Source organism: Solea solea, chromosome 13 (assembly GCF_958295425.1).
Source record: "Solea solea chromosome 13, fSolSol10.1, whole genome shotgun sequence".
In the NCBI taxonomy this organism is placed as follows: Eukaryota; Metazoa; Chordata; class Actinopteri; order Pleuronectiformes; family Soleidae; genus Solea; species Solea solea.
The window spans coordinates 22,356,966-22,371,836 of NC_081146.1; the positions used below are offsets into that span (position 1 = coordinate 22,356,966).

The window sequence follows — 14,871 nt, forward strand, 5'->3', positions numbered from 1 at the left end:
CAGTGACTTCCATTCTTTTGAAGAGACAAAACCAGGCATTATCCTTAACTTAATGCCAGGTAACCCTGACCTTGCTTGACTTAACCACAATTCAAATTTTAATCAGTTCCTCAGAAATTATAGGTTCGGCCTCATTAGGACCAGGTTTTGGTCTCCATAAGGATGAACTTCGTCCTGTCAAGGTCAGTGTTTATACCAGAAAAAGTTCCGAAAAGAGTTAACAAATACAAGTACAAACACACACATACACAGAGTGCACGCTGAAGAGGCTGAAACAGGAATAAAGGAGGGAAAGGAAACTGTGCGGAGGAGAATAAATGTGACAGGTATATTAATGTGTTATTCTTTGAATTCTTACTGTACACTACAAATAATGTGGCTGAATTACAGACATTAATATCAGTTTCATACAGTATTTGGGGATTTTTCCAATCACTCAAAGCCGTGTTTCCAACAGTTTGCTTTGGTACAGTATTTCCTTTAGAAATAGTCCTTAAATAACCGGCACGCTTCCCCTGGGGAACCAGAGTTAGGGTTAGGACTCTCACCTGGTCTCTGGAAATCAAAATGTTTGTTATCAACAGATTAATCCTTCAATATGAGATGATGACCTCACTTTCATGGTGTGAGTGCATTACAAATGAAACACACAGCAGTTTTTTTTTTTTTTCAGTTTTACAGAAATAGCTTTAATTCTTTAATGATGTACAATATTTTACACGTAACATACAGGTGTAGGTAAGGGAGTGAAAACATACTGTACATGATGTTTTGTAATTAGAAAATACACTTAACCCTCTGCATTCAAATATAAGTAGTGGGATTACTCTAATCTTATTTGGCTGATTTGTCTCTTATGTACAGTTATTGTCACTATGTACATTGTGCTTGTTTATCTGGCAAACAAGTTTTTAAGTAAAGCTGGGTAAAACACACGCGCACACACACACACACACACACACACATGCACACTCTCTCATTCCCCTCCTTCTCTTCTTTAAGTCTTTAAGCCTCACTTCTTTCAGGCTTTGTTGTTGTTTCTTGCTCTTTAGAAGCAAACATCCAGTGTCCAGGCACTTGTAGGCAAAAAGTAAACTCCAACATAGAATACATGAATATATCAAAACACGTCTTTTATTGCGTAAGTATCATATCGTAAATTGCACATTAAACATTTTTTTTTTTGCTTTGTTCACTTAAAAAAAGAGGACTTTCACTTCTGAGAGAGACTGAGAGAGAGAGAGAGGGAGAGGGAGAGACACCCATGTGAAAAAATACTGTCTCCGTGCTCAGCACATCTTTGGAAACTTCCAGTTTATCCGTTTCTTTGGCTCTTCAGCTTTCACAGCTGATGATGGTGAGTTGTTACAGAAGTGGACGAAGTTAAAAAACAACAAACATACAAACAAACAAACCCCAGAGTTTATCTGAGCTGGGTTACATTGAGATATGACACTGAAACTCGTCCTGCAGGAGCTCAGCTCCTGAATATCACTATAGAGACGTCCCACCGGAGGAGACGAGGTGTCCACGCCTCACTTCTCGTCGCTCACCGAGCAGTCCACAGCTATGACGTCCTGGATTTCTGTGATTTTCACCTCCTTCTCGGGGATCTCCACCTCTATCGGGATCTTCAGCTCCTCGGGAATCTTCTCCTCTGAGGAGCTGCGGCAGGACAGTTTGTCCAGCTCGTCCTCCATGTCGGAGATGCGCTCGGCGACGCAGTGCGCCGTGAGTCGGGCCTCGGGGTCGTGGTCCCAGCATTCCTTTATGGTGGCACAGATCACGGCCACACCCTGTGAATGAGAAGAGGACGACGATATGAGACAGTGCAGCATATGCACAGTTTGATTTAAAGCTGATATGTGCAACAAACACAAAAAATGACCACGATGTGTCTCCAGAGAATGAAAACCTTTTCCCCAGCCCATACTTTCTAAAGCAGAGGCCAGCAACGGTATTTGGCCCGGCAGATGATTTAAAAAATCAGATTTTTTTTTTAAAACAACTTCAGAGCGTTTATTCTGCAAAAAAAGAAATAAATCTGTTGCTAGAATTGACAATTAAATTACTTATGTTCCGTTAGAAAAATAAAAAATAAAACACTGCTCAGAGAGTAAATAACCATCAGCATGTGTTAGACTCAAAGAAGAAGAAGCAGCAGTCATTCTCAAAACTGAAATGATTCTCATTCATTAGTAACAGTTCAAAAAGGCAAAATATAGTTTGTTAAGAGCATTTTTTATGACATTTTATTCTCCATGTGTCACACACTTTGTCTCTTAAAAGAGTCTTTTTTAACAAGTTGGTGATTTAAGTGTGTGTGTGTGTTGTGAAAAGCCCAGCCACAGACATATGTCCACTCTGTCTCACTGCATTGTCCGTGATAAATAAAATTCATTCTTGATTCATTGAATTGAAAGTCACTGGCAACAGTCTGTGGCATTTTAGCTGATCTCCTGCTCTAGAGCAATCAGGTCCATTAAATCCACCTGTGTCTGATCAGCTGAGCCCATAGATGTGAGGCAGATTCATTTATTTAATGATATGTCTGTGTGTTTGTTGTGTGTCCCACTAGGGAATTGTGTAATGGGAGACAACGTTGCTTCCCATCATGAGGACGTGTTAAACCATTTTTATTTATAATAAAACCACGTTGTTTTTTTGTGCATGAACATGTTTTCTGGAGTTCCCTTTTAACCTTTATCTCCAGCACAAAGTGAATGACATCTTTGTTTGTTCAAATTATTTTCTAAACTTTTATATTTTCATGCATAGTTTTAGTACTTAATTATTGTTCTTTTAATAAAAAAAAAAAAAAAAATCAGTAAGGGGGTGATTAATCACACCTGGTGGCCAGCCTATAGGTGTCCACTGTGCTTATATAAGGGTGGTTCCTGACATATCTGTAAAATCAGTTGAGGAAGATCCACACCTGAACGACATGTTCTCATCATATGGACTAAGTGCTGAGCCTGCAGTTTCTCTATCATTCATCCATTCACACAGCATGTCGACAGTAAGTGCAGCTTTTTTTTCTATGCTACACTGTGGAGTTGGGTGTGGTTGTCAGTCAGCTGCAGGATGAGAATGAGACGGTCAATGAAAGCAGCTTCAGGTGAGCTGATTGACACAGCTGCTGCTCGTTACTCTCTCTGTTTAAACACAGTTTCAGGCTGGAGCTCAGATGGCTGATGTCTGTCGAGCAGTCAGGACAAACACACCACATGTTTGTTTGTGCAGCAGTGAAATTAAAGCCATTTAGCTGTGAATGATCCTATCTGAGCGTGTGTGTGTGTGGGTCTGTGGGAACACACTATGACAACAAGCCATGCTACAGATTACCAGGCTGAAGTGATCCATAATATCCAATTATCCATTCCTTAATTCTGATTTTCAGATCAGATCTGTGTCACCTCAGGATGAAGTTCTTGATCAACTAAATATCCAATATGTGGAGTAAATTGCACAGGGAAACACCGGCATGTAAAGTAGCAGAGCTCGACCATGTGGGGACATTTTCTGTGTAAATCTTTTATCACAGAACCTTTGTAACTGTGAATGGTAACAGGTGTGTGTTCTTGTATGGATGTCTTTGTGAGGACCAAAAACCAAGGAAAACAAAAAGGATTTTAGGAAAATAAGGACATTTTGGCTGGTCCTCATTTTCTGTCACCCCTTAAAGGGGCTTTTTGAGGGTTATGGGTTGAGGGAATGCATTATGTATTCTATTCTTGTTTAGACTGCAGCCCCAATCGGATTTGTAAACCAATCCATTCGGAATCTGATCTTCCTGACCAACTGTTCACATTATATATTGTGAGTGATCACATCTGATCTGTGAGTGTCCATATTGACAAGGTCTAGTCACGTCTTCCACATGGATTTCTACAGTTACAGGAAGTAGTCTAAACAAAATAAACAAAACAGAAATCTGTGCATGTTTCTGTTTCAGATGGTTATGTGAAGCCGCAGCACAACCTTTCTTCTGATTTTTTAACTAGTGTCTTCCACTGTGTTGATCGTTTAACACGCCTCCAATTAACTTCCGTCTCTCCAGATCTACGTCATTGTCGTTCAAGTCTGAGTGACCAAGACATTTAGATTGAAGTGGATCTGTAAGAATCCGATCAGAATCTGATTCATAACCACCTCCGTATGTGGTTTGAATCAGCTTTGGAAAAAATGAAATTAGCTGTTCAGACTGACAAAATATCAGACGAGATACAATCTGGATTTGGGCTGCAGTGTAAACGGGGTTGTGATGGTTAAGGTTACGGTAAGGGAATGCACTATGTCAATGATGTGTCTTCACTAAGGTATAAAAACAAGTGTGTGTGTGAGTGAGTGACCTGATGTTTGAGCCAGGTGTCGGGGATCTCAGGCCTTCCTCTGTCTCTCAGCACGTTGTCTTTCATGCTCTCCACACAGGGGTGCTCTCGCACTTTAGATCCGTACGCGGGCTCGTAGTCCTTCACCTCTGCAAACACAAACACAGCCACATGCAAATCATCATCATCACAGAACAACAGCATCTTTTCATTTTCTCTGTCATTTTGTCGGAGAACCTCGCGTTTCCCTTCCAGGCGTGAATGTGGGAACAATATGTGGAAGAGGCAAATGTTGCTTCCACTCAGCCTCAACCTATGGCAGTAACAAACGCCGTCTCAAGTCGGCAGTATCAGCTGACACAGATGGATGCAATAAAACGTTCCACTTCTGTGATGCCAACGTGAAAACAGAAGTACACAGTTAATAGCAGGGTTTATAACGGAGCCATTTTTAAAGGAAAAAACTAACTGAAATAAGTCTTTGGAGTGAAACAGGTGGAGTTCATGTGGTTTGTACTTAGTGTATGAGGTAATTTAACCTTAAAGCACTGAGCTGGTTTTCTACCAAGCTGCCATCTTAGTGAACTGGCACATGACAGAGGGGAATAAAAATGTGCTCTCTTGTGTTTGCATTTCAAAAATCACATTCAGCTAAAAAGCAATCACTCACAAGCCAACTGTTCAGAACACTAAATTCACAATCTGGCTTTGTGTTTGTGTGTGTGTGTGTGTTGAAAAACTAGCAGAGAGAAAAAAAGAGAGGAATAATGTCAAAACCATAAAAAAATGGGAAACAACGTTCCGGGCCTGAGTCCAGACATCATGAAACTGAACTCACAACAGCTGCAGCCGGTCTCCAGCCTCAAAGACGAGGCCTTCAGGATCTCACACTGACTGGAAAATGAGACATTAGTTGACTAACGGACAGTCGTCTTTCCATTTACCAAACACTGGTTGCATCACGTTCTTCCCGTAGCACGCTCTGTTTTTAAACGCTGTTTATTACAGCTTGTCAAGCGTCATAGGTACCGTGTGTGAGAGTTATTGACATCTACTGGTGACGCTGCAGATTGTGACAAACTAAAGATTAACTCTGCTCAACCCTCCCTTTCACCAAGTGCAGGGAACTTCAGGGAACTATGGAAACCTTCAGGGAACTATGGTGCAGTTTGGATAGTGCTTGGTATTAACCTTTCTGTTACCAATCCTGTCGTCGCTGACAGGATTTGGCCTGCGTACTTCTCATTACCGTAACTCCTAAACCGTTTTTTGTTATATAGAAAATAAAAAAGGATGTGAACCCACTTTTCACCCTATGTCGGCTGAGATTGGCACCTCGCGCGATCCTCATGTGGAGAATAAAGCAGTAGAAGACGAATGGATGGATGCCAGAAAGCAGAGAAATAGAGCTTTGCGCCCATATACTTGTCAGTGCGGTAGAACCTCACAAATTCCCGCAGAGCAACCGTCCAATCACAGACCAGATTCATCAGCGTCTGGTGTTTGTGACGTCAGCTTCTCATTAGCATAATTCCACTCATGTGGTTGTTGTGGGTGGAGCGGAGACATGTATTTACACTTCTGTTCAATGTGGTCACAATGCATCTCTGACCACCTTCAGAAGAGGTTTGGCAGATTGGATAACAATCCGTCCTCAATGCGTCTCAGGTGTATTTAGTGATCTGGTGTTGTCCGATTGCAATCTGATCACAGAAGACGCATTTTAATGCCAGGTGTAAAGGAGGCCACTATGTTCATATTTTATACACATTCTATAATTACTATCCCTGAAAAACTGCCTGAGACATCAACAAAATGGCTGCCTGAGTGGCGAGACTCTCTTATCAGGCATTGGGAGCCATGTACAGGTTTCCATCATTCATTCATTTATTATAAATGCATGAAGGAATCTATGAAAAAGCTGCACCATCATCATATAAATCAGGCCAATGCAGCATCCGCTACTGTGCCCTCATCCACAGGAAGTGGGAAGGTTGGACTGGAACCACCAGACAGGAAGCTGGAGGACTTGGATTGAGACCGTGTGTAGTGAATCTGACTCCTACAGGCCAACACTTCCTGTTTTTGACATGTGGAACTTCCCTTTCTTTTTAAGAGTTTTAAAACAGCTTGGACCCAGCCGGGGACGTCCCATTCCCCTGGAGCTCATTTATGTCAGGGCTGGTATTGTCCTCAGCTCTGTGCTGCGTCTCCTGCAGCAGAACTGGTATAAATACCACACATTTTCCTGGACTGGATTGCGATTGTGGAAACACAGGCCAGCAGAGAGCACACTGACCGATAATAGCAAAGCTGAAAACAGGAATCAAAAAAAGGTGTTTTTTTTCCCCCTCAACATATCAAGACATGATTGGGTGAAAAAGATCTCTTTCATTCTGTGTTAAGAACTTGGCAGCTATAGTCTTTTCCTAGGAATTCTATCTTGGACATGAAAGAAAAGTGGGCAGACAAATACTATCAGTACAGTCTGTAAGAAATGTGCAGCCTGCTTTTCTTCACTTGACATTTGAATGCTATGAGAAGAATTCCATCCATGGTTTGGTTTGAAAACAGATTTCACAGGAGCCTGCAACCAGAATCCCAGTCTCAATTTTCCCTCGCCGTCTGGGGCCTTCAGTTAAAACCCTGGTTTATCCAGTCCAAGGGGCGGAAAGTGGTTTACGACATTTTCCTTTTCAGATTATCTGTCTGAAACCTTTGTGGCCTGGAGGTCACCAGAAACCTCTGTGGCTGACTGCGCTGTCTGGGATCTTCTATCTTTAGAGAAATACAGCTTTTATCCTCACAACAGACGTATAACATGACACTGAGCGCGAGCAGTTTTCTGTGATCAGGGTTTTATTACACAACAACTGATTTTGATGACATTTTCTATGGATGTAGAAAGGAAGGAATCATTTCTTCTGGCCTGAGGAAGAAATGATTAGATTTTGGTGGTGATTCAGAAACTGAGTGGTCTTGGCAGATGTTTTCTCTGGTTAAATGCAGTCAAACCACCCATCCTTCTCATTAGTGGATGACTTTTTCTTTTCTTACTGATCCACACGTTTATGATTGACAAAAATGACATGCATGTCATTAAGTATGTTATTTATAGATGCTAACCCGTGTACTTCTGTATTTGTTATACATTAAAAAAGCAAGGGAAGTTGTTAAAGTCTTCAAATAAAGTGAAGCAAAGAAGAAAAAGTAAATAGATTGTGCACAGGGCTGCGACTTAATACTATTTACTCGATTAATGGAGTACTTGTTTGGTCGGTAATGTCAGATAGTGTTGAAATATTTTTACCAAAACTGGAAAATATGATTTTCTCAAATGATTTCTTTGTTATATGGAGCAAAGAAACAAGGAATATTTATATTTCAAAAGTTGAAATATTAGAATGCTTGTTTTAATTATTGAAAAATCTATTACTAAAATAGTTGATGAGATTTATTTAGTTAATTGAACGATTGTTGCAGCCCACACCTGAGTAGTATCTCCGTATACAATCGCAGGCAATAAATAGGATGAAGCACAGGCTGTGCATCTCCATATCATCTACATTTTTGAAATCATAATAATTATTTATTGTCCACAGAAAGCTACTTTTAGCCTCACTTCCTAAATGGTTAACCATAACCAGTGAACACCTAACAGCTATTCAAATCTTAGCCCTAAACCTAACCCGTTCCTCAGAAATGAGGTTCCGACTCATTGGGACCAGGTTTAAATCCCCATGCGGACTACTGGGGTCCTGACCAGGTCACAAATACAAATACACACACACACACACTCGCACACATGCAGGGCCAGCTGCTGGTCTGCCTCCCTCGTCAGCCACAGGGTTTCTTGGCTCAGTGTGACGCCTTCTCTTCGCTCCATTACTCTGCCCAAACCCTCCCTGACACACCCTGCAGGCTAATTCAGGATATGTACATGAAACTATAACTGACCACAACAACAACAAGACCGGCAGCGGCCTGTAATTCTATCCTCCATTCTGTCCTCTGTTGTTGGAGGGAGACAGGGGAAACCCACGCACACACACACAGGCCCAGATTAAGACGTATAAATACAGGACTGTACATGATTATGTAAATCGACCCTTTGGTAATTCACACACACACATATTTACTGGAATGTGACTGTCCAGTTCTGAATGTCCCAGACTGTCTGGAAAAGCTCACAAGAGGAGGACGATTGATCCTCACGGCACAGTTGTGTATCTGAGAGTGTTGTTTTAAAAGAGTGGAGACATTTTTCAAGGTGAAGACATTCACCTGTCCGATCCACGTGGTCGGTGGGACTCGAGACCAGGTCTTTGAGTAGAAAAATATCATATAACTGTACTTGATTTTGATTTGACTGTTTCAAACATATGGTCTCCATCTATTTAAATTATATTCCAACAAGTTTCACAACAATTCAACCTGATGCAAAATTAGATTTTAACCAACATATTTAAAACCCACAGGATTTACAGAGCAGATATGTTGATATTTGAGATGCCTGTGATGTCATTTCTGATCTTCTGTTTAGGCGTGAATTCACATCGCTGTGATCATATCTATCCATTTAATATTACTGGTCATATAATTTTATAATAGTTATGACACTTATCGTTGTTGTGATTCACTTTGGAGTGTTGCCACATAATGATTTGGATCTGTGACTGAAGACAAATTCTTTCTTTGTGTGTTTTGTGTTCTATTCAAAAAAATAGCAGCAGCAGTTCAGATCAACTCCTTCACGTATCCCTCATTCCTTAGATTCCACTGGAGCTGAGGTCGAGCTGAAGTGTGACAGACTAGACCACCAGCTTCACTGCTGCTGACCCACAAACCTTCACTCACAGTAAAAAAACCAGCATCCTGAATCACACCCACACAGAGATTTGCACAGCTATTCTCTTTAGGACTCTGCATTGATATCCATTCCTTTGGAGAGTCGAAACAAAGCGTTATTATCCCTAACCTTACCTGTAACACTAACCCTTAACTAACCCTTAACTAACCACAATTCAAATCTTAGTCCTAAACTTTTTTTTTCAGTTCCTCAGAAGTGAGGACACTCATATACATAATGCATTCCCTCGTTCCTTACCCTAATCTTAACCATCCATCCATCTTCTACTGCTTTATCCTCCACACGAGGGTCGCTCGTGTCAATCCCAGCTAACATAGGGTGAAATATGGGTCCATCACAGGACCACAACAACCATTCACTTTCACACTCACACCTACCCGGGTCTTCTTACTGTAAAGATGAAAAGCTCTAGCACTTTATGTAAAATACCTAAAGATTAGGAAATGAAGTATAGAGGAGGAGCAAACACCTGCTGTGTGTGGGGCTGCAGTACCACTCATACAGATAGAGGTTTTGAATATGGCAAAACCAGCTCTGTGTTTGTTGACCGTATGTTATTAAACTGCGACCAAAATGGTGAAAATGTCACTTCAGTTTGTCAGAATCCAGAGAAAACCCAACTCACATGTGGAGAGATCATGCAAACTCCATGCAGAAAGGTTCTGATGGAGTCATGAACCCGGGTCTTTCTGTTGCAAAGGCAAGAGTGCTCCGAACCTTGACCATCACAACTAAATGCCTAACCCAATTCAAAACCTGAAAACCAAGTCCTTACAATGATACTCATACAAGCAACACTTGTGTCTCTGCCCCTGTTTTGCATTAAACTACGTAACGTTTCCTAAATGCAAACAAACGTTTCTCTGAAATGAGTGAGTTCTTGAGAGCAAACTCCAGTCAAAAGGGAAAGAATGCCGTTTTGTGAGCAGATGAAAGCAGAGACGTCGCCTCCACTTCTGTATCTTTGGATGTTTGATGTTTGTGTTGTAGCTTGAAGCCCTGACAGGAAACCACTGCATCCTACTGATTGACACTTCAAGTTACTCATCAGTTCCTGCGTGTGTGTGTGTGTGTGTGTGTGTGTGTGGTTTCTGTGGACGCACTGACCTCCAATAGCTTCACACCTCGAAGTTATCTCCCACAGAACCAGGGCCATGGAGTAAATGTCAGTCTGTTTGAAGGACTCCGTGTTCTCCAGGTCCAGTCGGGCTTCCAGAACCTCTGGAGCCATGTAACGAGCTGTCCCCACCTGCATTACAAATACTACAGTCAACACATATATTACCATCACTGCAATAAACCGTTTTTATTAGTGTGCACGAGGAGTGTGCAGGTTTATTTTGTTTTCCCCACTGTCTATCCTGTGTTTAATGGAATTGTTTATAAAAATCCAATGGCTTTAAATCCTTTATATCAATCATCAATATAATATTATATAATATTATATATAAAATACAAACTGGTGGCATGGTTTCTTTTTTGTTTAGTCAACTGCCTGATGACTGTAATTCAGCTGCTACTACACTCAGCACCAAGCTTACTTTGTAATACAACATCTAAACCTCTGTTATTATTATTATATATATTATTACAGTTATCATGTTTTAAATAAACATTTACTGGTGAAGTTGCAGCTGAATGTCCCTCACCTCAGTGTTGAAGAACCTACGTAGCTTTGAGTTAGCATCAGAACTCAAAATAACTTTCATTTGTCCATTGTGGGCTACTGTAAAAACATGGCGGTCCAAAATGGCGGCCTCTGTAGAGCTGACCTGGCTCCTGATATAAATGTATAAGGCTTCTTATGGTTGTTGTTGTTGTTATTGTTGTCGTCAGCAGAAAATCTGACCTGTCCACTGTTGGCGAGGTCGTCCACAGACAGACTGCTGTCCAGACAGAGAGCCAGACCAAAGTCACACAAACAGCACGTCAGGTCATTCTTCACCAGGATGTTGGAGCTCTTCAGGTCACGGTGGACGATGGGCACCTTCAGGAACAAAGTTCACAATCTCATTATAGCACATTAACTTTCTGTTTTGGACACCTCTGAGATTTCTTGTTCGACATGGTGACTTATGAATACACAGAGAAACCACACACACACACACACACACATATTCGTACCTTAGGGCGTCCACACAGCAGGCGGTCACTGTGGAGGTGGGCTACGCCCCGAGCCAAAGAGCTGCCCAGGACCTGCAGCTCCTCCCAGCTGATCACATGATGGGTGAGGTATTCCTGAGCAGCAGGGACGATGCAGTTAGTATAAAAAGAGGAAACTGACCGGAGAATAAAACAGCTGATTTATACAGCGACTGCACCAACTATTATAGCTGCACCATATCAGCATATTGATATTATATCTACTTTATCGTGATAAAGTATCTGTGATGATGATTTTTCCTGGTTTTCAAGGCTGATGCATTGATGATCATCATATTTATTACACTGAATAAACTAGTGAAATACACTTAATATTAAATATTATATATATACACTGATACAATACATGGAATCCACAAAATGATATTTAAAAAAACTCAGTTTTTCCAACACACATGTACATAAATATCCTTCATCTAACATCAAAAAGCCTGGTGTTATCTCAAATGAAATGTAATAACTGGATACCAATTGTATTTGTTTATCAGAGAAATTTTTTTTGTTTATTCATTTCAACAATCAATTTAGTAAAGTTGAGGAAAACATTTTAAAGGTGGCATTAGGATGTTGTATATGCTCTACAAACTCTTTGTTTGGGTCGATGTACAGCAGCAAATGTAAAGCAGAAGGACATCAATATCATGTACTTAAATATATGTTTATTTTTATTGGGGAGAAGCCAAAAGAAGAAGAAGATATCATTTTCACAATATTCAACAACATTACCACACGTTCTTCCTGACCCTGTGTATCTACTGTGGTTACTGTGATGACGACATGAGTCACAGTCTCACCTGTAGGTTTCCTCTGGGATGGAACGCAGTGATGAGCCAGTACTGCTTCTCCACCTTCCTCTCCTCTGCTGTCAGGAAGTGCAGGATGTTCTCGTGTCGGAGGTCAGTGTTCGAGAAGACGTCCTTCTCGTTCTTCCAGGAAGCGTACTCCTCATAGGGGAAAATCTTCACCGCCACAGTTTCAAACTGATCTGAGGTTGTCTGCTTCAGCTTCCCCTTGTACACCTGAGCAAAGCGACCTTTGCCCACCTAAGACGGGATGGACAGTTTCAGTCATGTTAGTTAAAATGACAAAGTGCAGTGAATAGATCCACTAAACAGGCTTTAAATAATGGATCCATGTACCAGCAGGTCCAGGTCTATGGGCAGTGGCTCAGTGTTGTGGTTCAGGTTGTTGGCGTGAGTTGAACTGCTGTCTGACCTGTCGTCGTCCATCATTATGGCACAGGCGTCGCTACAGTCCAGCCCACCGGCTCTGGGCTTGCGTTTCTTCCCGTTGCTCTCCCACTCTTGGCTGAGCATACGCTGCCGGTACTTTCGGTACCAGTAGAACATTCCCGCAACAATGATGACCATCACCAGCAGGGGCAGCAGACTCACCAGGATCACAGATAGTAATGTGTCATCCTGTGCCGGATCCACAACTGGAAAATGTAAAGTTAGGATTAAAAGTATGAAGATTATGAATTCTTGTTGGTATTTAAACAGCATTTGATATAAAAACACACAACAGTCATAATGTAGCATATGCTGATTGTGGAGAAAGTTGATAAGAATCATAATTATTTGCTCCTGTGACCTTTTCGAAGCTGATTTTTTATAAATGCAAACATGGGGACAACAGTGTTGAAGAATGTGTAGTAAAAACTGGGGCAACGTTTCAAGTGGGTGATTTCATGTAAAGTCCTTTCACGGTACCATGGCGTCATAAAACAGCTGGGATACTGTGGAACTGTGTAATATTGCATCCATACGATGTGAGCATCAGAAGAAACAGCTACCATTTATATAGAGAACTAGAGAAAGCACTCAGAGACCAAAACACTATCACACACAATCACATGTTACTGGGTTCTAATCAAATGGCAACCAGTTGTGACGTCACCCCAAAGATGTTGAGGTTCTGCAACCAGGTGCTTACTGGACAATACCAACCGTCAGTGACACTAGTGTGCGCTTGTATGAGAAGATGTTTTATCATCTATTTTCCTCTAAACAGGAACATCATTCACAAAATCTACACCATGCTATTTTGAAGACCCTAAACTTGTGATTGAGACATTAACTCATCATTTTCCAATAGACGTCCATTCAAACTGAGTCTCTCTCTAATGGATATTCAGTGTAATGGTATTTCCTGATTGGCTTCAGGAGGAAACTGAAAGACTATGTCTATGTTTTTCCAATACAAATACAGAGCTAGGGAAAGATATCCTCCCACTAGGCCCCATGTTATGATGCTGTCCTTCATTCTTGCTAATGTAAATGTTAATGTAAAGCTCCTTCAAACCCCTGACGTTTAAAGAAGCTGTGGACTGAGTAAAGGGACTGCAGAAGCAGCAACGTGTTCCTCCCTGCGCTGTAAATGCTGTTCTTAAAATAAATCTAAGAAACACAGAGACAGTAGAGTGGCTCCGTGTTGGAGAATCACTGTGCCATGGCGGTAACTGCCTTCCTTGGCTATGACTACCAGCTGGACACAACAGTGGCCAACCCTCAGTGTGTCGACTGCAGCGAGGAACAGTGGAGAGCCTGTGTGCCCTGGACCTGGTGAAGCTGCTCCTTTGGTGGGCCGGAGTCCTTCACACCAAGAACGGACCACCAAAGAAACTCGACCCTGCATCTATTATGCGTTAAAACTTTCCACTCACAAGACACACGTCTCAGAATGGGAGCTCAGGCGAATACAAGGTTGTCAGAAGAGTCGAAGCTGTGATTGAATACATCACTTTTGCCGTGACTTGTTCCAGCCTGTGTCTGCGCTGCTGTCGTATAATTATACAACCTCATTAACAGCAAAGTATGTCTGATTTATACGCTTTAAACTCAAGTGTGCCGTGTGATCATGCGAGTCAAAGGTGCACTCACACGCCGAGGTGAAGAATATGATCGTTTCGTGGTTGTAATTTTGTGATTATCAATAAGTAAATCTTTGAGGAATAGCTCTGGGCAGAGCTGCAGACGCAGTGAATCACAAAAACACACTGATTTCAAAGGTCTGGTAGTAAAGTGGGTTAAGACCTAAGACTTCCAGACAGTCAGAGACTACCTCTCACATTCCATGCGTCTGTACATGTGTGTGTGTGTGTATGCTTTGAGCATTTTTAAATTGCTTGGAGGTTTTTTTGGGGGGTTTTAAGGTTTGTTTCCTCGCTGTTTTTCTGCTATGATTGGACGGTGTCGTTGAGCTGAGACAGACGGTGCCAAGACAAACTGGTAATGAGACTCGTGTTGCCTTTTCCCATCAGGATGCCAGAGTGTTTTCATGCTGTGTTCAATGAGATTTGACACATCATTTGTACATAAAAGGGGGAGATCATTTACTCACGTCATCAGCGTATATGTATGTGTGTGTGTGTGTGTTTAATGACATAAATGGTGCCATCTCTGACTCACATCCTTAATACTTTAACCAGCTGCTAATTAATTAAACACCAAACGTTGTGATTTGGAAATTGAAGCAACTGCAGTATCCTCAGAAAACGACAGAGCC

At 41.5% G+C, this 14,871-nt stretch overlaps 1 protein-coding gene across 1 annotated transcript in view; it reads right to left on the bottom strand.

The window, feature by feature from the left end:
* Positions 1-667: 667 nt before the first annotated feature.
* Positions 668-14,871, bottom strand: part of tgfbr2b (transforming growth factor beta receptor 2b) — a 30,543-nt gene continuing 16,339 nt past the window's right edge. The window contains exons 4-10 of the mRNA XM_058648437.1: positions 12,504-12,802; positions 12,159-12,407; positions 11,326-11,439; positions 11,051-11,188; positions 10,309-10,450; positions 4,353-4,480; positions 668-1,796 (exon numbers count right to left, since the gene is read on the bottom strand). Of these exons, the coding sequence (XP_058504420.1) occupies positions 1,536-1,796; positions 4,353-4,480; positions 10,309-10,450; positions 11,051-11,188; positions 11,326-11,439; positions 12,159-12,407; positions 12,504-12,802 (1,331 nt within the window). The 3' untranslated portion in view covers positions 668-1,535. The remainder of the gene's footprint in view (positions 1,797-4,352; positions 4,481-10,308; positions 10,451-11,050; positions 11,189-11,325; positions 11,440-12,158; positions 12,408-12,503; positions 12,803-14,871) is intronic.